At 55.9% G+C, this 22,239-nt stretch overlaps 11 protein-coding genes across 11 annotated transcripts in view; 5 read left to right on the top strand and 6 right to left on the bottom strand.

Annotated features, from left to right (window-relative positions):
- Positions 1–201: 201 nt before the first annotated feature.
- VTJ04DRAFT_10284 (uncharacterized protein) lies at positions 202–561 on the bottom strand (the record flags this gene model as incomplete). Its single annotated transcript, XM_069358006.1, has 1 exon — positions 202–561. One exon carries the CDS (start codon positions 559–561, stop codon positions 202–204), a length of 360 nt encoding a protein of 119 aa, XP_069215018.1.
- Positions 562–586: 25 nt separating this feature from the next.
- VTJ04DRAFT_10283 (uncharacterized protein) lies at positions 587–1,843 on the bottom strand (the record flags this gene model as incomplete). The annotated part of the gene is made up of 1 exon (XM_069358005.1): positions 587–1,843. The coding sequence occupies one exon, from the start codon at positions 1,841–1,843 to the stop codon at positions 587–589; it is 1,257 nt and encodes a 418-aa protein (XP_069215017.1).
- A 6,419-nt stretch (positions 1,844–8,262) lies between these two features.
- On the top strand, positions 8,263–8,517 carry VTJ04DRAFT_10282 (uncharacterized protein; the record flags this gene model as incomplete). The annotated part of the gene is made up of 1 exon (XM_069358004.1): positions 8,263–8,517. One exon carries the CDS (start codon positions 8,263–8,265, stop codon positions 8,515–8,517), a length of 255 nt encoding a protein of 84 aa, XP_069215016.1.
- A 1,994-nt stretch (positions 8,518–10,511) lies between these two features.
- Positions 10,512–11,600, top strand: VTJ04DRAFT_10281 (uncharacterized protein; the record flags this gene model as incomplete). The annotated part of the gene is made up of 2 exons (XM_069358003.1): positions 10,512–11,174; positions 11,256–11,600. The coding sequence occupies 2 exons, from the start codon at positions 10,512–10,514 to the stop codon at positions 11,598–11,600; spliced, it is 1,008 nt and encodes a 335-aa protein (XP_069215015.1).
- Positions 11,601–13,146: 1,546 nt separating this feature from the next.
- VTJ04DRAFT_10280 (uncharacterized protein) lies at positions 13,147–13,868 on the top strand (the record flags this gene model as incomplete). Its single annotated transcript, XM_069358002.1, has 2 exons — positions 13,147–13,696; positions 13,753–13,868. The coding sequence occupies 2 exons, from the start codon at positions 13,147–13,149 to the stop codon at positions 13,866–13,868; spliced, it is 666 nt and encodes a 221-aa protein (XP_069215014.1).
- Positions 13,869–13,947: 79 nt separating this feature from the next.
- On the bottom strand, positions 13,948–15,052 carry VTJ04DRAFT_10279 (uncharacterized protein; the record flags this gene model as incomplete). The annotated part of the gene is made up of 3 exons (XM_069358000.1): positions 13,948–14,221; positions 14,275–14,950; positions 15,016–15,052. 3 exons carry the CDS (start codon positions 15,050–15,052, stop codon positions 13,948–13,950), a joined length of 987 nt encoding a protein of 328 aa, XP_069215013.1.
- A 765-nt stretch (positions 15,053–15,817) lies between these two features.
- VTJ04DRAFT_10278 (uncharacterized protein) lies at positions 15,818–16,989 on the top strand (the record flags this gene model as incomplete). Its single annotated transcript, XM_069357999.1, has 2 exons — positions 15,818–16,088; positions 16,151–16,989. The coding sequence occupies 2 exons, from the start codon at positions 15,818–15,820 to the stop codon at positions 16,987–16,989; spliced, it is 1,110 nt and encodes a 369-aa protein (XP_069215012.1).
- A 147-nt stretch (positions 16,990–17,136) lies between these two features.
- VTJ04DRAFT_10277 (uncharacterized protein) lies at positions 17,137–18,074 on the bottom strand (the record flags this gene model as incomplete). Its single annotated transcript, XM_069357998.1, has 3 exons — positions 17,137–17,599; positions 17,673–17,804; positions 17,896–18,074. 3 exons carry the CDS (start codon positions 18,072–18,074, stop codon positions 17,137–17,139), a joined length of 774 nt encoding a protein of 257 aa, XP_069215011.1.
- A 1,309-nt stretch (positions 18,075–19,383) lies between these two features.
- VTJ04DRAFT_10276 (uncharacterized protein) lies at positions 19,384–20,336 on the bottom strand (the record flags this gene model as incomplete). Its single annotated transcript, XM_069357997.1, has 3 exons — positions 19,384–19,831; positions 19,936–20,067; positions 20,161–20,336. 3 exons carry the CDS (start codon positions 20,334–20,336, stop codon positions 19,384–19,386), a joined length of 756 nt encoding a protein of 251 aa, XP_069215010.1.
- Positions 20,337–20,435: 99 nt separating this feature from the next.
- VTJ04DRAFT_10275 (uncharacterized protein) lies at positions 20,436–21,517 on the top strand (the record flags this gene model as incomplete). Its single annotated transcript, XM_069357996.1, has 2 exons — positions 20,436–20,524; positions 21,373–21,517. The coding sequence occupies 2 exons, from the start codon at positions 20,436–20,438 to the stop codon at positions 21,515–21,517; spliced, it is 234 nt and encodes a 77-aa protein (XP_069215009.1).
- Positions 21,518–21,526: 9 nt separating this feature from the next.
- VTJ04DRAFT_10274 (uncharacterized protein) overlaps positions 21,527–22,239 on the bottom strand; it is a gene marked incomplete at both ends in the record, with an annotated part of 2,253 nt that continues 1,540 nt past the window's right edge. The window contains 2 exons of the mRNA XM_069357995.1: positions 21,527–21,992; positions 22,078–22,203. Coding sequence (XP_069215008.1) covers positions 21,527–21,992; positions 22,078–22,203 — 592 coding nt within the window. The remainder of the gene's footprint in view (positions 21,993–22,077; positions 22,204–22,239) is intronic.

Raw genomic sequence — 22,239 nt, 5'->3', positions numbered from 1 at the left:
GTCTGCGAGATCTATCCATGCTTGGGTCTATCTACATCCTCACCTACAAACGTGATACTGAAATTCAGTGTCGAAGAGCCGGAAGATGGCTAAACTCAAGCTCAATACACATGTCATCACTTCACTCGAAATCCACAGAACCAAAACAGCTGAATGTCATGGCATAATTCATGCCTCTTCTCCGTATTACCACTACCTAAATCATGACGCCAATGCGTCCGTTATGTGTGTGTGTGTGTGTGTCCGTGTGGCATTCCGCCACAGCAACGTTGACAATGCCAATCCATCCAACTCATGATGATCAGTGATCCAATGATGATGATATGCCATCCCAAAAAGAACCCCCAAAACGCCGCGCTCCAAGAAGGATCCCGTAAGATCATATAACCCCATCCATGATGGTTGACAAAGGAAACCCCCATCTCCAAATGACAGACGACCAAATCTATCCTCCTTATATCGATATCCCCATCCCTCTAGATGATAATTCTCATCAATCCCATAAACAGCAAACGCCAGTGATGGTGGTGGTGGTTCCGCGCGGCGGAAAACCCAAACCATGCAATGCAATCCAAATATTATTCATCTAAGCCCTCGCGCCAAAAACCCGTCCCAAAACTCCCCTGTGGGGCCTCTTCCTCCCAAGCTGCTGCTGCGCCGCCTCGAGGGCGCGCAAATCCTCGGCCGTGATCTCGAATGGCAGCATCCCCGGCGCCCGGTTCTTCTGGGCGCGGGCGAGCGCCGCGGCGTGCATGGCGTAGATCTCGTCCTTCTCCGGCGGGATGGGCCGGCAGCCCTCGTCATCGTCATCAACAAGAACGTCGTCCATCCTTGAGGGCGAGTCGCACAGGATGTGAGGATCCTGGTGGTGGTGCGGGTAGGTGGCGATGTCGGCTTCGCTGTGGCAAGGCGAAGTGGCGCGCGAAGAGGAAGAAGAAGAAGAGTAAGAGCTGGAGAGGGCCGGCGGGGAGGTGTCGCGCGAGCTGCTTCGTGAGTGCGCGGCGGAGGTGGTTCGAGAACGAGAATCCTCGAACGAGTCGAGGTCGGAAGGGGAGGTGGCGGAGGCAGCCGACAGTTCTTCCTCCTCGCTGTGGCTGAAGACCTGCGGCTTGGGCTGGACCAGCGCCATCCACATCCTCGCCTCCTCTTCCCGTTCCCTCAGGCGGGCGAGCCGCTCCTCCTCCAGCATGCGCTCGCGCATCAGCTGCTCCTGCTTGCGCTGCCACTTGCGTGCGTGCTTGGCGGCAATGTGGTTCCGGATGGGCTCAAGGAAGGGGTCCAGCTCGTAGTAGAGATCCTCCTCGGAGATGCGGAGATCCCAGTCCAAGAGGAAGAGGAGCTGCTTCTCCATGAGGTTGACCTCGGTCCTGCTGAAGCCGAAGTTGTAGGCGTGGTTCTGAACGACCGAGTAGTTGGCCCAGTGCTTGTTCTTGGGGCTGCTGTCGTTAAGGTACTTTGCGGCGAGGATGAGCGACGCCAGGAAGATGCGGTGGGTGGTACACCTCAATCCCTTGGCCTGAGGCTGGAGGCGGGATTTGAGGCGCCGGAGGTAGACCAGCGACGACATGAGAGTCGGGACCTGGACGTTGGAAGAGACAACGAGCTGAGTGATGAACTCCTCGACGGAGGGGAGAGCACCGTCGCTGCTACGGACGGCCCGTGGTGAGGTGTCCCGGCGGGGGGACTGCTGTTGCCGTGGAGGCATCATGTTGGGGTCGCACTGGATGACATTGCTGGCAGCCTTGGCGAGGTACCGGATCATCTGCTTGTCGACGGGCTGGTAGATGAAGTACTCCAGTGCCGCAGCATTGAGCTCGGCCTGGCTGAGAGATGGGTAGTCCATGTCGGTGGAGGTTGTCGGTGAGGTATGACTCAAGTCGAGGACAGGAGACTCGAAGATGTCTTGAGTCTGGGGGCGGGTAGGTTTTAAGTCTTTGGTGGTGATGTGGGCACTTATGCAAGTAACAAGTGCCTGACTTGTACTCGTGTTGTGAGTGACTGTGAGAACTGGTGATGCTTCACAGCGAGGAAAGGATGATGTCGGGGTAGGAAAAATATAGAACCCGACAAGGAGATGTGCAGAGCTAATGAGGGAGCCGTAGTGTCTAAAAAATAACAAGGGATGTGTTCATGGGAGCAAGCCTTAGACGATATGGTCTGCGGCGATGCTCAGATGAACAACGGATGAATGAAAACCGGAGAACCGACCGAATCGGCAGGTTCGGCAGAGTTTAAGGTGGGCTGAAGGGGCTTGATGTGTCTGTCGACCGGGCCCCCCGAGGCGGGCGTCCTCCGCAGGCGGAGTGTGTGGTGGGCAGACCTGGCAGATCTTCTGTGGATGTGTGTCAGTGGCTTGCCCCACTGCGAGGTGACGTGCGCTGGCCACGGGGCTGAGCCGGGAGCCAGGCGGTCCAGTTTGTTTTCCCCCTGGGGGGTTGGCGGTGGCGGCCGGGGGCCAGGCGGACAGGGGGTTGTTGGACTCACAGGGGGGTGCGTGGACGGGCCGCAGATGTCGGTGGCCGCGTCAGGTCTTGTGTTGTGTCTGGTCTCGCGATCGGCGGAGTCCAGCCGGGCTCTTGGGCAAAGATGCCAAGATGATGGCTCAGCGAATCAGTGTGCGACACACGGGCAGGCCCGAGAAGAGGCTAGGCCAAGCTTGGAATGCACTGGACGAGACTGGCGGATGCTGGTGGCTTCGAGGGATTCGGGCACCACCAACAGGTGATTTTTCAGTCGTTTTTTCTCCGGTGAGGAAGAGGAAGACTGAAGAGGCTGCGACGGCCTTGAGCGATAAATCGATTTTCAGGTGCGACAACCTGAAAAATCTGCCAAGCGATGGAGGCGAAAAACACAACTCGTACTGGAGTTATGTAGGCGGCCCCAAGCGTAGCGTAGGGCGGCGGTGGCGATCCCGAAATTGTGGATCAATCTTTCGGGAGTCTTGGCCGAGGAGGTGGCTGATGAAGATGAATGACTTCAGGTGTGTGAATCACACTGTCGCAATGAGCAGGACAGCGGTGACTCGGTGAGCACGGCAAAAGAGATGCTGAGACAGCAACGAAGCGACCTGGGCCTGCTACTGCTGTCAAACACCGTTGGTGCGGAGAGATGAGCACGATCGACGGCCGGATTGGGCTCAAGTCAAGGTGCTAATGTCAAGGCTAGACAAGTCTCGGCCTGTACAACGCCCGCTAAAGCAGATCAGAGGAGGGGGAAAGTCGTCGATTCGAGATGGATCGATCGCACGACGATGTCGGGGCAGCTGCGAAATAATCCGGGGAAACCGGGGCCGGCGGTGATGGGAATTAAAGACGTCGTCGTCGACGTCGAGTAAACAACAAAAATAGGGGGAGAGCTCCGAGCCAGCGGAACAGTTGATGCTGAAAGGAAGGGCCTGCCGTCTAGAGTTGCAGCGCTGCGCTGTATGGCGAGGGTAATGTGTATTTTAGATCCGGGAATAGGGGATCCCGGAGGGTTAATATGGAGAAGGCGACAGAGACCGTTGCAAGTGCAAACAAAGAAACTGCGCGGTTGAGGCGCGGCTCAGAGCTCTATTCTCTGACAGTCGCGCGCCAAAGCGGATGTCTGCTTCTGTTTCTGCTTGCTGCACCGCGTTTGCGCCGTCCTGGGCCGTCCAGTCCGTTCGAGGAGTCGCCCGGTGCAACTTGTATGTTGGCGTCAGGGGAACGATTCGCTGTGCTGTTGCAGCGGAGAAGACAGGGGCTGGTGGCTGGTGGGGCGAGTTGCCAAAACGACAGGCGAAGAAGAGCGCAGCAGTCTGCCGAAGGATGGCTGGCACTGATGATGCTTTGGGCCAATAGGGCGGGCTGGCGATGACTTGTTGTCAATGTCCCAAAACAGCGGTATTCCTGAGTGGTGTTGGGTTGCCGGCGGTGAGAGCACAAAGCTGTCAAGACGAGAAAAGAAAAAAGTTGATGGCGAGATGATGCTCTGAGCTGTACAACGCAGTGGCGGGAATTGTCAAATTTTGTATTCCAGTCTGGCTAGGGCGCATAAACTGGGCAGAGAGACGGCAAAGTTTGGAGATGCTGGCTATCAACCAAAAGGGAGTTGATATCGATAGGTGCCCAAGGGAGGGGAACCGGGAGCGGGGAAGTTGAGGGTAATTCCTGTTGTGTCAAAGGGCCAGCAAGACATGAGGGGATGGAGGAAGCATATGACTTTTGTTCAAGGCGATCTTGACCTTCGCTTGCACCCACCTTGGGGGTCCGGTCTCTTGGTCGTTGGATGTCAGATTCTGAAGCACGGTTGTCAACCGTCACAAGGGATGGAGGATTTCCCAGTTTGGCAATCATGACAGGCACTTGACAGGACGCCGGAGGTTGGTCCGAGTACCAGGTACCCTAGGGCAGCTCAATGCTCCGAGTTGCGGAATGGGTCTTGGGATTCTGCGTTCCACCATCCACCATCGGAACCTAACCACGACAGGCCACACTGCGGGGACGCATGCCATCTTCCTTGATCATCACGCCCTTCGTGCATAAGAGTGTCACCTTCAACACAATTACGTGGCCGACTTGCCATCGCCATGTTTGCCCTGAGGCATCAAATTGCGGGTTAACAACAACCACCGTTGAACCCACCAACCAGGCCAGTGTTTTGGTCACGATTCGCCCTGATAAAGTCAATGGGATTTGTGTTTCCAACATTCCCCTCCCCCTCCCCCTCCCAGATGCGCCACCCAGGGGTGCATGACGGGTTCATGGCTGGCTGCAGAGCGTTGCACGGGACCAGTCATTGGCGGGGTCGAGCTCCAGTCGCGGCCGCTTGAAACACGCGAGGGGGCCTTCCCGTCCACAACCTCGACGCACGAGACACATGGCTCACGACAGCACCAGCCATTTGAAATGTCGCAGAGTCTTCCCGTCCGCAGCTGCGCATGGGCGATTTGACTTCTTTGGTCGTGGAGATTTGTTATTGTTGTTGATGCTTGAAACAGCGGCCGTCGCCTGCCTTTCCGGCCTTGCTGGCCTCGCTGGCCTCAGGTTCCAGATACAAGCCTCGCAATCCAACGAGTCGGAGAGCTTCTAGACGAAATGCGATCTTCAAGGCGAGCATAGATGTCGAGTCAGACACCACCAAGTGAAGATCTTCATCCATCCAACCATCCATCCCCTTGTCCAGGAGCTTGTACTGTGTACATACTCTGTAGAGGTGTGGCTCTCTGAAACTCAGGAACCGCATGCCAAGGTCCAGAGTTGTGGCGAGACAACACACCACCCGTCCGAAGTAAGGAGTGATAACTAGGACCAGACCAGTTGAAACGAAACACCAAACGAAACAAAGCCCGCTACGGCTTACCCATCCATCACATCCAGACCTTTGAGCCTGTCTAGTAGGTCTGTGCCCTGAGCTGAGATCAAACCTCACCGTGCTGGTCTGGAGCAAACACCACACGTGCAGCCCCTGCGCCATGCAGAACATCTCGAACACATCCAGAGATGAAGGCTGTGGGAGGAATTTGGAAGACAATGAGCATTGTTCATGCCAGGCTCATCTGGCAAAACAAAGGCAACACATCACATCCCCCTTGCATCCGCATCTGCAGTGTTTCCCAAAAATTGTTTGCCCCAGAACTCTCAACACGTCAATGGCATCAAGACACGCCGCGTTCACGCCTCGCCTCTCTTCAAAAGAGCTTGCATCCTCCCGCGTCGGGCCGCGACCTGGCCACGCCTCATACTCGCCTCGCTTCCCGTGTCGTAGTCGTGGTGGCGAACATAACTACACACCGCCCCTTGGCGGTGAGCCACGAAAAGGCGGGAAAAAAAAAACTTGAAGCCCCCATACAAGTAGTACTACTACAGTATGTATGTATGTGCTGCGTACATTTTCATGCCGCAAGATGGCCGGTGCCAGCGCGGAGAAATCCCGGCAGGCCGACCCTTCCAAATCCCTTCTTCCCCCGCATTCTTGCCGAATCGGGCCACGACGCCGAGCCCGAAGGCCACCGACTTTTCCGATTCCTCGTGGGTTGGGCTGGGGAGCGCGGGGAAGACGACACGGAGAAGTGGAAACCGGTTTTCGGCGAGACGGGGCCCAACCTTCTCCGGGGATCATGCATGTTCTGTAGCCTGAGGTGTTCGACTCGTCAGCGAAATTGTTGAGGGGGGAAATTTACCCCTATTTTTCCCGTCCCACCACACGTGGGAAGACGAGGATGGCCGGGCATGTGAAGTCATCTTGCTCATTCATGATTCAGTTCGTAGCTCCTGAAAGGATGGAGCAAATGTCCATGACAGCTGAGCACCGCCGCTTCTCATCGGTCCGTCAGCCGGGGATGACGATGTTGACGATGATGGATTGAATCGAGAACCACGGAGTAGCATGAACCTCGGTTTCGTCATCGGGTTTTCCGCTTCACAAGCGGAAATGCCATTCCCACTGAAAAGTCAGCTTCCATACGCCGGAAGCGCCGCTCAGGAGGCTTCCGCTGGGCTGGGCCCTACGCTAACAGATTTCCCTGGCTGGTTCACCAAAATCTGTTAGTGACAATCGTAGGCCTCCGTATGTCTTGGCGCCTGTGTGGCTGAGGCCAACGGGTTCCCTCTGGCGCCACGAAGCTTGGCCAATCCTTGGGTGCAACAAGCCACTCTCCAGCTGCTGAACTCACACACCGAGAACACTAGGGAGAGACCGTCAATCGCCACGGCATCGGCCGTCCTCCGTGATGACGGCTTGACAGTGATGACTCCATGGATGTCCCTGGCCGCACCGCCAACGATGAGGACATCAGATGACTGACATGGAACCCAAATGACAAGGCTGTCCAGGGCACCATGTACGGAGGCCGCAAACGATGACCGACTTACTATGAACTAGCCACAACGACCATGAGACCGTGGATGGTCTTACTCCGCCGCCACCATGGCTTGCGAAGCCGTCTCAGGTGGACGACGATGACGACAAAAGGAGCGGCACAAGGCATTTGACTCAGGCCCAAGCCCTGACAGCCGCGCGGACTTGGTTTGTCATTCTCGAGTCCGCCGTTGGAGGCATGACAATGCCTTGTGGCTGCAGGCCGGGGTTCAACAGCTTTTGCAAACCCAACTGCCTTGTTTGGACAGTTAGGACTATTCCAGGCTTGTTCCATCAACTTCCCACACAGTCCCTAGCCACATGTATGCCAGTGCAAGCGCCGCAAGTGCCACTCGTCTCCTCCTGCTGCGAATGTACGCGCCCTGAATCTCGAACAATTCCTCCAGCGCCACGACGGGCGCTTAGCATCGATCAGCAAGCATGGTCCTGCGCTGTTGCATCCTTCCATCTCTGTTTCGTTGGCCCTGGACCCTTGCCAAGTGCCAACATGCTCGTTTGGCGCCAGGAGATCCCTCATTGGCGTTGCTAGCCGCAAGCGCGCGGACTTGCTAATTTGAGTTTCCGTGCGGCGCGCTGATTGGCCCACGGGCATCGGATCGAGCAAACATCCGCTGCTTGACGCCAGGAATGGACGCCGCTTGGACGTTGGACGGACCCAAATCCATTGTGCCGTGGGTTCTTGTTCGGCCGATCTTCGATCGCGCACGGCAGCGGAAACGAAGACATCCGATGCGGTGCAATGGGTCTGGGTCCTACGTTTACTTGGTGAGGTTGCGGTTGCGGTGCGTCTAAACTAAAGTTGTTGACGAGGTGGTATCTGGAATCTCTCCCTTCAAGCAAGCATGGGAAACCTCCACAAGCGTCTTACTTTCATAATTTGCGTGCTCACGAGCGGAGCGAGGTTGTACACGGAGCGCGCCGTTTGGGGAGGACGCACGCAGACGGCGTCGAATGTCTTGACTTCTTTCACGATTGCGACGGATAATAGATGCAAGGCGGGGTTGCGGCGTGACCTGTTGAGTTGTGGAGGAATGCGACCTTGCTTGTTTAGACTGCAACTGTGTAAACTGCATTTGGGTGTCAATCAAATTGGAATGACACGCATTTCACTTGTTCGATTTGAGCTTCGGAACTTCTTGAGTCCGAGAGTTTGTTGGCTTGTTTCTTGGCTGAGTCCCATGACAAATTGCCAGGTTCTTTGTTTAGCAACTAAGTTCTGGCAACTTCGGTTAGTCCCATCTGTTGGGTTTGAGAGCTTTGCCAGTGTCAGTCATCACCAACATTGTTGTCGGCGCAGTCACCATCCTCCTCCTTCACGCATTGCACAGAACGCCACACTAGCTCTCAAGGCAGTTTCGTCCAGTTCCAAACCCAACAGTGCTCCTATTTGACCTATTTATTGAAGATTCTCTGATCCTAAAAATGAAGACCGCCGCCACCGTCACCCTCGCTCTGTTGGCGACCGCCACAGGCGTCCTTGCCCTACCGAGCCACCGCCCCTCGACGGGCGCGGCAATCCCCCGCGATCCTAACGCCGCTGCCGCCGTCCCGGCCACTGTGCTAGACGTGAACTCGGACATCGCCCCGCGCGGGGCGAACGAGACCAGGCCACAGAGGGATCGGCCTGCCGGGTCGGATAACTTGATCGGGACCTTGCCTGTTAGTTCGAGCCCGTGAGGGCTTGCGGGGTAAGTTGGTACCTATGGTACTGAACTTAATCTCTGCGTTGCTTGACACTGTTGTGGGGAGTTTGCTCGAAGTTGACCGGGGGACTGACCGGAAGTGTTAGAGGACCGCTTCGACAGAGGTGGTTAGGCCTGGATAGGTGAGAGAAACAGGTCAGGCAACTTCCAGAAAGGTAGAGGGCGTTGGAAGGTATCCTTGGAAGCCGTCTTCCCCGGCAGCACCGTTTTATTCTGCCTCCTCCGTTTCCTGGGATTAGCTTGATAGACTCATTTCTCTGATTCAACCGGGTCCTCAGCCATCGGGGAGAGTGTTTTCTAGTCCCTGGTCGTTAGCACGATAAGCCCGTGGTTGAGGAAGATATGCCGCTGTTTGCGTCTGTTGCAGGCTCTTGATGCTGGCGCACGGCATAGCCAATATATGCCCTGGGTCAGACGTGAATCAACTATGTTGAGGTGCAAGTTAGAGAGTGCTGTTGGTAGTTTTCTTCCACATCGTCCTCTATATTCAGCGAACTCACCCTCCTCGGGAGACGTAATGAAGCAGCGTACGGAGTCTCATCCCGAAGACTCTACCCAAGCCGTGATGTTGAACATTTTGTGGATACCCAGTGTACCATTCTCCTAAGATGGCGAGGCTTTTGAGGAGACGAGGTTGACGGCCCAAATGCGCCTCTTACTTAGCTGCTTAGTTGGTATTGAGGCAGACCTGTTTGCTCCCCATCCATGCTTATCTTGTTTTCTTGGATAGGTAGGATTGCCAGCGAGACTCAGCCTCGAGGCCTTTTGACGTCTTCAGAAAAATACCATTACCTCAGGCTGTGTGGCAAAGATGTAAGCCATCGGATGAATTGGCTCGATTCACGTTTCTGGTGGACGAAGATGCAGGGGATGTGGCTTGGTTGAGTGCCGAGATCTCTCCGGCCCCCAACATTCAAGCGATGCTCCCGAGATTTGTCGGAAGCACTCATGGAATTCGGCAGTGCAGGCATCTGTGTTTTCTAACCCAGAGTTGGGGGCTGGAGGATTAGCCCGATCATTTGATACCGCTCGGCTGGGTCACCACGGCCCTCGATGTCGGATCTGTGCCACGCAAGGTCGCCCCAAGCGAATGCTGTCGCCTAGCATCGCCGCAGTCATGGAATGAATATCGATTCCATAATGATATCTCCCGATCTCTATCATCTCCAAGATGCTTCCCTAGTTGGTGTACCGTTACAATTTAAGCTTATCCCACACTCCATACAACCTGGGGGCGCAAATCATATCCTGCTGGGACGAGCCGCGACCTGACGAGGTGTCGCACACCACAGCTCGAACAGAGCAAAACCTGCTGGCATGTTGCATCGTGATGTGGCACAGGGGGCGGGATTCTAGACTGGGAGACTGGGTAGTGCGGTGGCTGATGCAAAGTGAACTACGCAGAGATAGTGAGCACCTGCCTGGTACGCAGGCAGCTACGATTGCAAACTCAGCTCCCTTAACTTTGGCGTTGAAGGAATGCACCTCTACCTGATTTTGGCTCTGTGAGCGGCCCCCAAGCAATCCTACAATAGAACTCTATCATTTAACAGCTGAAACAACAACAGTGATGTCAGAGACCATCTAGATGCCGAACTACGCCGCAGAGCTCAGATACGAAAGCTATGTATGCATCCTTACCACGCCTTGGAAGCTGGTGATGACTTCACTAACTCCTCTCTCCTGTATTGGGTTCCATCGGATCCTCCGAAACTAGGGAAGGAATAGAGAGAAACATGACAAGTTAGTCTCATGAGTTGTCTCCAAAACAGGCTCAATGTCGCGCGGTCGGTGGACATAAAAGGGGGCCTCGAGATTCTCGATTCTGTCTTCTCGAACTCTGCATTCACCAAGCAATCAGCAAAGCAATTTAAACTAGACTTCTCTTGACTCAAGAACCTCTCTCTGTTTGACAACTTCTCTTTGTTCTCAGACATATTTGGCCTCGACTTCGACGCAATCACCGCCATGACACGTCTTGCAACACTCGCGCTGGTCCCGGGCGCTCTTGCCGCCTCCATCCTCAACCTCCCCCGGGGCACTCGTGAGGTAAACGTTGTCTTCCAGCTCAACAAGGCCACTTCTGAGGCTGCCATTGATGTCTGGAACGAGGACGCTACCACTGTCTGGGCACAGTCCTGCTCGCGTTCGCTGAACACGGGCCCCTTCGAAAATGCCCCTCTCTCTTTCGAGGTTGACGACTCTGGCACCGGCACTCTAATCATCGGGAGCAAGAACTATACTATCTCCGACACCGATGACACGCCTGGTGCCGTTAAGTGCGGACGCGTCGTTGATGGTCACGAACTCGTCGTCAGCTGCCATGTCCCCATTTCCGATACCATCCCGCTGCGACGGATGCGCAAGCGCGACCTCCAGGACTGCTTTCCTAAGGGTCCGGTCGAACTTACCGGCGTGGTGGCGGCATTGGAGAGTAACGGAACGAACGTGGATGTTGACTGGAGCCACGCCGGCAATGATGCGGCATCGCAGTTGGATGAGTCAGCCAAGGCGGACCAACCGCAGGGCATCCAGCGCCGGCAGCGGTTCGATTTCTGCACCCAGTGGAAGCGTACGCGTCGTGTTGGCGACGGCAGCCCTCGCCAGACTCCTCTCCATATTCAGGTTTCGGTATGAACGTTTCCCGGGTTTCCTAGATCGGTACCTTTATCCCAATGCGGGCTTAGAGCTGACATGTATCTCTTTTCACAGCTTCCATTTGATTGCGAGGAGGCGCGTGAGTGCTCCATCCAGCACAATGAGGTCAAGTCTTACAGCGTTTCCTGGTCAGCGGGTGCCTCGGTGTGGCAGTGGATCAACGGCGGTTTCGCGGTGACGGAGACAGTCGAAACGGGCAACGGCTATGAGTGCGGTGGCAGCACGGGTGACTACTTCGCCGTCTTCAAGCAGGTTGGTCACACGGCCTATAAGGTTCGGAATGCCTACTATAATGCGAACAACAAGGGCTCCAAGTTCTACTGCGCCTACGGCAGGCACCTGGTTCGCGAAGAGTCTGGTTATCAGTTCTTCACGGATGACCGCGCCGGCGGTCCTTGAGCGGCCATCACTACCGCCGTCGACCAAATGAGGCAGCACCAGGAGGAGGAGCAGGAGATGGGGAGCGGGGAGGGGAGACAAGGAGAGGGGAAGGTGGACGGACTGAGGTCTTCTGTTGCTCTTTGTCGTGACTTGATAGAGGTTCTTTTCCTATGTCGATAGATCCCCGTGCCAATATAGAGAGTATTATCAACTGCAAGCGTCTCACTCCCTTAGCCTCATACAGCTCGTCGAGCCACAACCCTGCCCCTCAATGTGGGGGCCTGAAGTCTGGTCAGGTATTAGCGTTAAACCCGACGAGCTCTGAAGAGGAAGACCTCATGAATGGCTGAAGTACTCGCTAAACTGCCTGTTGAACCTAAGGCTGAAGACTCCAGAAGAAAGAAGATCCATACATACTTGTATGACGGTCTCCATTCGTGGAAGCGAGCTGGAAATACCTCTCGTGATGCCTTACCTTGCACCCAACCCCCTACCAAACCACCACCACGCTCAAGCTTCTGGGGCTTCATACGCCCTATCCTGTTGTCACCATGGCGCGAAGAAAGCTCATATTCAGAAGAGGGAACCTCGTAAAGAAATGTGAGTCTCAAGAAAACGGGACGGCCCAACTTAACAACTAGCCTCCGCAGCCGTATCAAAGGAACAGAACAGAGATGATACCTTATCTCACCACCAGATGAACGGCAACCCAATGACGAGACAGACAGACAGTCATCAGACACGGAACTTGAGAAAGAGAAGCGCGAACCTTGCCTGGCCCGTGGCTTCCTCATCTGACGGTTCAGCCCACGACGGGAGCCTCTTCCCACGAGGAAGGAACAGCCCTATATAACCCCCTCCCAGGCAGCCAGCCATCACCCCCCGCGGACAGAGCCGTGATCACATGGCCAAGCGGGGGGGACGCAGCGCTGCGGAAAACTGCACACAACTCGATGAGACGCTCGAGTCCCGAGTTCGATCCCCATCGTGGGCACACAAAAAATTAACATCGAAGACAATCGATGCCTCATTCCCCGGAGGGAGCGAGCGACCGGAGAGCATGGCCGGCGCCGCGTAACAATCCTCCGGAAGATCAGGACAATTCCTGATATTGCAACCGTCACAAAGTCAGTCACCATAAATCAACTAGTAAAATCCCATCAGGGGTTTTCGTAGCCGGCAAATGTCCACTGTCTAAACCCGTTCCTAGGGCGGTCACCCGCGTGAGGGGGATGGTGGGCTGGAGCTGGTGAGCTTTTTGTGGTTAAGCCTGATCGAATATTTTGATCCTTGGGGCTCTGGATGGCCGATGGCTTGGGCTGTGAACAACACAGAAGACTCCGAGACATCACGCCCTTTTTCCATTTTCTTAGCCAAGACAGAGGAGGTTGTCTCATGTCCTCATCATTGGAGCCAGGATTTTTTGGGTAGTGCAAGCGCTTCTCAGACTTCTTCTCTCTTGACATTGAGAGTGAAATCCACAAGACCTGTCCCAGAAGGCGAAGAGCCAACGAGTTGAGCACACGGCAAGCCCTCCATTGAGGTTGAGAAAATGAAAAGTCCCATGTATTCCGCGCCACCAAACCTTTTTCGTTCGCTATTCCATACATTATCTCGTCGTGCCAGTACAAAGGAAAGGAAAAAGGAAAAGAACCAGCAGACAAAGCGTCATGTCACAAGTCTCTCCTCCTCCTCCATCTTCTCCCGACGGACCGGCCTGCAAGCCAAGTCCTCTCAGCAAGGAACACCTGCCATCTACCTATGTGACGATGCCAGGCAGCAGGCAAAAACTCGACGTCCTCACAGAAGAAAAAAGAGAAAGAGAAAAAAGTTCCAGATAAATCAGGCCCAAAGACGACGCATCTGTCCGTCCATCCCCGACCAGAAACCTCCCTTCCGTCGTACTCAGACAGGCTCCAGTGTAAATGTCTTCCCAAACCATACACAATCCCAAACACAATCAGACAGACGCCTCTCTCCCATCCATACAGCTGCTTCCTTCCTCAGACCCCACTCCAAGGTCCACGAAAATGCAAGTCCCGTGAAAGGAAGAGAACATGCTAGTTGCTCGACAGGTATCCTGGACCCTCGGCACGTCAAGGCGGTTGCTTCGAGTCCATGGTCGTCTCAGGTGATGCACAACAACGAACAAACCACCAAAGACTCTCAGAAGACTGGCGAGATCGCACCACCTTCTTCTGGGGCGCATCTAATGATTGCTGCGACGCTTCCGGGGCACCATTGCGCCGCGGGTACGGCCGGCAGGAGGGACGACAGCAGCAGTAGCAGCAGCAACGGCAGCGACAGCAGGAGCGTTGCTGGGATGGACAGGCCTGACGCCGCCCATGAACTTCAGATCCCCGGTCTAGTGGTAGCTGCCGCCATGGTGCTGTGATGGGTATTGCGGACGCGGGTTGGGGTCCATGTTCTCAAAGTAGGGGTGGTTGCAGGCCTGCTTGGCCGAGATGCGGCCGGCCGGGTCGTAGACGAGCATCATCTCGAGCAGGTCCAGGCCTTGCTCGTCCAGGTTGGAGCACAGCGGCACCGACGGATCGCGAACCCACTTGGGGAAGGAGGCCTTGAAGTCGGGGTAGCTGGTGACGCCGGGCCAGATGTCTTCGGTGGGAGTGCCGAGGAGGCTGAGGGGAAGCGGTTAGCTGGGACACTGGGTGAGAGGAAAAGGAAGACATACCGGAAGATCTTGAAGATCTCGTCAATCTCCGAGTCGCCGGGGAAGAGCGGCTTGCGGGTACACATTTCGGCAAATATGCAGCCGACCGACCACATGTCGACGCCGGTCGAGTACTGACGACCGCCGAGCAGGATTTCGGGAGCGCGGTACCAGAGAGTCACGACTTCGTGGGTGTAAGTGCGCAGAGGGACGCCGAACGCGCGGGCGAGACCAAAGTCGGCCAGCTTGAGGTTGCCTTCCTTGTCGATGAGCAGGTTCTGGGGCTTGAGGTCGCGATGGAGAATGCGGTGGCTGTGGCAATAGCGGACGCCTGCACACAACTGGCTCATGAACTTCTTGATCATAGCGGGGCCCAGACCCATGTGCTGCAGCTGTGCGCCGGTGCCTTCGGGGAGGGCCTTGCCGCGGCCGCCGTCGGAGACGGGCAGAGCCTCCATGTACTTTTTCAGGTCGAGGTCGAGGAACTCAAAGACCAGGTACAGCTTGTGACCCTCGGCGTGGACTATGTTATAGAGCCGGACGATGGAGGGGTCACGCATTTCCTTGAGGAGCGAGATCTCGCGAATGGCGGTGGACGGCACACCCTCGTCTTCGGCTTCGAGGCGGATCTTCTTCAGGGCGACAATGCGCCCGCCATTGTTAAGGTCGCGGGCTTTGTAGACGACACCATAGGTACCTAGAAAGAGTGTGAGACTCGGTGCCGTTGGAGGGTTGCATATGGGGAGGACGATGCGACGTTACCTTCGCCGACCTTTTCGAGTTTCTGGTAGTTTTCCATGGTTGTCGTCGGTTAGAGGCGGGTATGAAACGGGAGGTCAAATCGAAAAAGAAGTCGGGGATGGTTAAGGTGGTTGTCGAAATGTCGCGGGCGGCTGGTTCAGGTGGTCGATTCCAGGTCGAGGGTTGAAGTCGAAGTCGAAGTCGAAGTCCCGGTTGTCTGGGAGCGGAATCGAGGGGCAGAAACCAAACAAATGGAGCCCAATCGAAGGAATCGAAGGGTCGGAAAATCCGGGGTCGGAAAAGCAGAAAAGAAGGGGTGAAAAGGGAAAGAAAAGAAACCACAAATGTTGCACTTACTTGTGGCACAATGCAAGGTGTTGATGGGTCCTCGGGTCGCGGAGGGCACAGGTTCGATGTTTGTGAGTTGTGGTTTGTGTTGTTGGGAGAGAGAAGCATGCCAAATTTCAGGTCAACAATGACATCCAATCGCACGCGCTGTCAGGACTGCTTGCTGTCACTTGGGAGACGCGCAGCGCGTCGAGGGATGCCCCGCGTTGCACACAAGCAGCCCCACCTTCTTTTTTCCTCTGATGCGGGCACTGACAGCCTTGTGCACCGGCAGCCAACACTCAACGCTGCAAGTTGCCAACAGCGGACGGAAGGTCTTGGTGCTCTGCAGCCTTCACGTCTCACCCGCATCACGACACCATCCCCGGGAATTGCGTGCAACCGACCCGAACCTCTGGACCCCTCCACATGCAGGTACCCCAAGCCACAACGGCACATCCCGACGACATAGGACCTCCTTCACTCCATGCGCACCATGACGGTCGACATCAAAGACCTGGATCCTCACGAGCAGCCGTCCGAGGAACTCCGGGCCAAGTGGAAGGCCGTTTCTCGGACAGAAGTCAAAGACCTGGCCAGTTTGGACATCGATGACCTGCAAGACCCCGAGAGCGCTGCCGAGTTTCGAACAGCTGGCACAATTCCCGCAGACACCTTGAACCAAGCATTCAGACACATCTGCCCCGACTCGCCCGAGTTTACCGTCTCCTCGGACGCCACAATATACTACCATCCCCTTCTGCCAGGTACATACATCCGGCCCTCCCGCTTGGGCTCTTCCATTCTTCTAACCTCCACCCGTCCTCAGGCCTGCTCATCGTCCCCTCTCTCCTCCCTCCCTCCGTCCAACGAACCCTCCTCGACCGCCTCGTCCACCGCGACCTCAGCAACCCGGTCCACCAAACCAACCTCCACCTCCACTACGACCTGCCCTACCCACCACACCCATCCTCCTCCGACGAGACCAACTCAACCATCGGCCCCGACCACGACCCCTCCTTCTTCTCCTACCCTCCCACCTCGCCCGTCCTCTTCTCCCCAAAAGACCCTTCCGTCCACAAACCCCTCACCATCAAGCAAGTCCTCGAGCGCAAGCTCCACTGGGTCACGCTAGGCGGCCAATACGACTGGACGAAGCGCGAGTATCCCGAGGGCAACGGCGAGGCGGCGAAACCGCCGCCGTTCCCGCCCGACGTGGCGGCTTTTATCCATGACCTGTTCCCGGAGACCGTTGCGCAGGCGGCCATTGTGAATTTTTATTCTCCCGGCGACACGATGATGATGCACCGCGACGTGTCGGAGGCGACGGATCGCGGGCTGGTGAGCTTGAGTTTGGGGTGTGAAGGGCTGTTTATGATTGCCCCTCCGGAGGGTTTAGAGGGGAGTGATGGGGAGAAGGAGGCAGTGGTGGATCGGAAAGGGAAGAGGAAGGAGCATTTGCTCCTGAGGCTGCGGTCGGGAGATGCGGTGTACATGACAAAGGAGGCGAGGTTTGCATTTCATGGGGTGCCCAAGGTGGTGAAGGGGTCGTGTCCGGAGTATTTGGAGGACTGGCCTGCCGGAGGGAAAGAGGGGAGGTATGAGGAGTGGAAGGGGTGGATGAGGAATAAGAGGGTGAATCTAAATGTGAGGCAGATGTGGGATTGAAGTGTAAAATTGGATGTACGTATCTCATTTTCATTCGTCAGGCATCATGAAACTGGTAAGATCAACCAACCCCAAAACCCTGAACTGACCCATTACCATTACCCAGACAGCATATCCAACATCTATGACGCTTTCCTCATACATCTATTACACGAACAGCGCCACGCCAGCGACCAAGGCAACCAGAAGACCGCCCGCGCTCATCTTTATCTGGCCTGCGCTATTCTTGTTGTCTTCTTGTTCACCCTCGTCGAGGCTGCCGCTGCCGCTGCCGCCTTGCCTTACACTACCTGTCGGCACGCTTCCGCCGGCCCGACGCGTGGTTGTCGGCTCCTCCTCTTCCTCCTCCTCCTCCTCCTCGCCGTCGTCCGTCGGGATGGGCTCGTCGGCGTCATCGGTCTCGGCAGGACCGAAGTCGGTAGTAGGAGTGGGCTCATCGTCCTCCTCGTCCGTGGTAGTAGTAGTACGCGGGCGCGTGGAGGTGGTGGTGGTGGTCAGCACATCGTCATCCTCGTCGGTACCCGTTTCGCAGAAGCCGTCGTCAGTACAGACCGAGCCGGCCCGGCACCAGGTGCCGTCATCGCAGCAGACCCCGTTGTCGGGGATACAGCTGGGAGGGGAGGGTTCTGTCAGTATACCTATGCAATGGATGTTGTATAAGGCCAGGGCTGTTATATACTCACCCGTCGACGCAAAACTTTGTGCCCTCCATGCACTCATCTGATACGTCCGAGCAGATCTCGCCGTTGCGGCAGCACCCCGCGACAAAAGACATGCAGTAGTATCCGTCCATGCAAAAGCCCTCATATCCGTACCTGGTTCACATGAGAAAAGCTTGGATTTAGCACTCATGTCGAGAGAGACCACACTTCATGGAAATCGATGTGTTGGGAGGCTGTAACTCACTGGTAGCAGCACTCGGTGCCCTCAGGACTACAGCCGGAACCGCACTCCTCTTCGCCAATTTCGCACTCGAACTGGCGGATCGCCAGATGGGTGGTGTTGTTGGTGGCGTGAGGCCGGTGCAGGCGATGCACGGTCCCAAATCCCAGGAGAGCGCGGGTAGCAAGTGCAGGGACACGCATGTTGGCGGGTGTATGTGTGTGCAAGTAATTTAGTAGGTACTCCGTATGTTGTTCGATGGCGAGCAATGTGATGTCCGAGAAGCGATCTCTCGACGAAGTATGTCGTCCGGGCAAGTCCTCTCTTCAATGGCAACGAGGCCAGGCAAGTGATGATGAGAACAGGGGGGAGCGGAGGAACACTCAGGAGGAGGCCAGGCATCCTTTTAATATTCTTTCTGCCTGCTGGTCAGGTCAGGGCTGCGAGTAGCCCCAACCAACATTAGAGATCGTCTTCTTCGGCGGCTGGACAACTCACGCCCTCCACAGCCAGTATTGTTTGGTTTGTTTGGTGTACTAAAACCATCCCCAGTTCTCTCCACACCGCCCCCGTGCGGCACAGCCCATTCATCGGTTGTGCGGCACTCATCAATCCTTGTTGACAATACTCCACTGTCAGTGGAAGCCGCGGACACTTGGGATGCTCAGAGATCAGCGAGGAGGCCGGAGAGAAGGGTGTCTTGCTTGGAAACAAAAATCAGAGCAGGCGTCAGGCACGCATGCTCCTCGTCCGCGGCGTGAAGCTGTCGCCAGCCACGTGCGTGAAGCTTTCTGGGCTGCTATGCACGGAGTGCCCTGCAGCCTGTGTAGTGCTAAGCTATGCGCCACCAGCAAGCTGGAGTAAACCTGCAAGCGACCGCGCGAATCGTCGCTTCGTCGCTTGTTCGGCGGCTCGTTCTAACGCTGGAGACGATCAAGCGGGACGTGAAGGAACAGGGGATCAAGATTTCGGCGCTACAGTTTACCGCGCTGCGGGAATCCCAGGTAGCCGGGAGTTGCTGGCTGGCTGAAGGAGTCCATGCTCCCCACCAGCCAAGATCAACTAAGTAAACAAAGCCCGAAGCAAACGTTAGCTCCCCACTTTACCTAACCGCCGCCAAGACAACACGCTCCCAGCCATTGTCTCTGAATATGAGGCAAATGTGGGATTAAGGAAAACTTGGGACCTGCGATGGAATTTTGGAGCCATCATCCATATTATCCGAAAGGTATAGAGGTGTTGCTGGTCTGGATATTCATGGGATGTTCCCGCTTCGAGTCTGATGGTCAATTTCCGAATGCCAAGGGAGGTCGCTTGAACAATGAACTTCACAGTCGAAAGCAAAGTACTTCAGCATATCTCTCATTTCCGTCGTAAGTCATCATAATGCCTATAAACAGAACTCGTCCACATTACCATTACCCAAACACTATACCCGACAGCTCTGCCTCCCCTGGTGTATATATGTGTACATCTATCACAGCAGGTAAGATGACAACACATTCCATCACATCACAGGAGCATGGCCACGCCGGCGACCAGTGTAACCACGAGACCACCCGCGCCCATCTTCATCTGGCCGGCGCCATTCTGGATTATACCACTTGTTGGTGCGAGTCCGCCGGCCCGACTCGTGGTTGTCGGCTCCTCCTCCTCCTCCTCCTCCTCCTCCTCACCGTCGTCCGTCGGGATGGGCTCGTCGGCGTCCTCGGTCTCGGTAGGACCGAAGTCGGTAGTAGGAGTGGGTTCATCCTCCTCCTCCTCCTCCTCCGAGGTAGTACTAGTAGTGGTAGTACGTGGGCGCGTGCTGGTGGTGGTAGTACGACGGGTGGTGGAAGTAGTCGTGGGAAAGTCATCCTCAATCGAGGTATCGGGGTCGCAGTAGCCGTCGTTGGTGCAAACCTCGCCGGCTTCGCAGTAGTAGCCGGTGCTGCAGCAGACGGCGCCTTCGGGGATGCAGCTGGTTGGAGAAAAAGGCCTGGTCAGTCGCCAGGGGGTTTGGACAGGAGGGATGGTACAGGGAAGTGAAGCCAGGTGATGTGTGTATGGATGGACTATACTTACCCATCGGTGCAAAGCTCCCAGCCGGGCTCACACCCTTCTGGTGAGCCCGAGCAGACCTCGCCGTCCGGGCAGCAAGCCGGTTGGGAGGACATGCAGTAGTAGCCGGGATCGCAGTAGATGGAATACCCGTACCTGGTTGGGAGGAGACAAGTGTTAGCTACTGGCACCTAGGTAGACACCTCTCCACGCGTCAACGACACATAGACGGAGTTCGTTCCAACTTACTTGTCGCAGCAGTCGCCGTCCTCGATCATGCAGCCAATCCCACACACCTCCTTGCCAACCTCGCAAAAGCCTTGACGGACCGCGAGAGCGCTGTTGTTGCTGGCATGAGGCTGGTGAAAGCCACGCAAGAGCCCGCCGCTTACAAGAGCGCGTGCCGCAAGTCTTTTCGTATGCATATTGGCGGAGCGGGAGTGTATGTATGTGATCAAGTATATATGTTTGTACTGGGGGGCGGGGGGAGGTGATGGTCGAGAAGCCTATCCTTCTCGACTAAGATGTATGTCGCTTGGGCAAGTTCTCGGTTCGAATGGCAACGAGGCCAAACAGGTGATGATGGTGTGAGAGGAATAGGGGAGTTCAAGAGGTGCTTCACCAGGACCTCCAGGTGGCAGAGGCATCCATTTATTCTTTTTCTCCCGGAGAGAAGAGGTCCCGAGGGACCAACAACCGACATCTTTTCTTCCAGCGGCTGGACAATTGACGCCCTCCACAGCTACTATAACAGCAGTCCCTAGCTCTCTCCATACCTCCCCGTGTGGCGCAGCCCATTCATCGGTTCCTCAGCACTCAACACGCCTCGTTGATACCACCTCCTCATCCGCGGTGTGGCTCCATCGCCAGCCAGATGTGTGGAGCTTTCTCGGTTGGTATGCACAAAGTGCCCTGCAGCCGCGCGTAGTGTTAAGCTCTGCGCCTCCAGACTGCGTGAACGGTCGGTTGTTCGGCGGCTCGTTCCAACGTTGGAGCCTATCAAGCGGGACCTGATGGGACGGGGGATCAAAATTTCGGCGGTACAATACCACGCTGCGGGAATCCTAGCGAGAAGTTGCCGGCTGGCTGGGAGAGTCTGTACTGCCCACCGGCTAAGATAAATTATAATTAAAGTTCGAAGCAACGTTATCTCTCCTCCCGACCTCGCCGCCTGCAAGGCAACACAGCCACCGAATGTCTGTGAATGTAAGGCTGATGTGGGGTTGAGGTACATATATGTTAATTTGCACATAAAACCGGCACTTTTGAGCTCTCGCCCATCTCATCCGAAATGTGGAAACGGGTTACTAGTTTGTGGATATTCATTAGATCTTGCTGCTTCAAGTTCAGAAGGCCACTTACCGAAGGCCAAGGAATGTCGCTCGAACAATAAACTCAACCCAGCATTAACCCGGAACCCAAAGTACACATTCCATCATAGTATTTTATTCCATCATAAAGCTACTCTCAAATCAACCACCCCAAATACCCAGAACTCATATTACCATTACCCATAATCATATCCAGCACCCCAGCCTCTCCCCGTGTATGTATGTGTACTCCGTACATCTATCACAGCAGGAAAGATGGCAAGCACATCACATAATATTCCCCATTACAGGAACATGGCCGCGCCGGCGACCAGGGCAGCCATGAGACCGCCCGCGCTCAGCTTCATCTGGTTGGCGCTATTCTTGTCGTCTTCCTCGTCCTTGTTCTTCTTCTCGCCGTCGTCGTCCTCATCATCATCCTCGCCAGGACGACGAGTCGCCTGGGCCCCACTGCGGCGGGTGGTTGTCGGCGTGTCGTCGACGTCGTCCTCATCTTCGTCGTCAACGCCGGCCGTGGGAGTAGGGTCGTCGTCAACGTCGGCCGTGGGAGTAGGGTCGTCGTCGTCCGCGGCGGCGGTGGGCGTGCGCGTCGGGGTGCTGCCACGGGTGGTGGTGGGCACGTCGTCCTCATCATCGTCGTCCACAACGGTGCCAGTGCCAGTCTCGCAGAAACCGTCATCGGTGCAGACCGAGCCGGGGGCGCACCAGCTCCCGTCGTCGCCGCAGCATTCACCCTGTTCGGGGATGCAGCTACGGGATGGGAACACTCCGTCAGTATATGTAATATATAAATATCCATGAAGATCCGGAGTGCTACAAGCGACCCACGACTTACCCATCGCCGCAAACCTTAGAGTCCTCCGTGCATTCTCCGGACAAGCCCGAGCAGACCTCGCCGTCGGGGCAGCATCCTAAGTACCCGCAGTAGTATTGGGGCGGGCAGGAGCCGTCCAATCCGAACCTGGTTTGGAAAAAAATGGCTTGGGTTAGCACTCGG

This window comes from Mycothermus thermophilus (genome assembly GCF_041956435.1).
Source record: "Mycothermus thermophilus strain CBS 625.91 unplaced genomic scaffold VTJ04scaffold_7, whole genome shotgun sequence".
NCBI classification, from domain to species: Eukaryota; Fungi; Ascomycota; class Sordariomycetes; order Sordariales; family Chaetomiaceae; genus Mycothermus; species Mycothermus thermophilus.
This window is presented reverse-complemented; position numbering and strand designations above follow the sequence as displayed.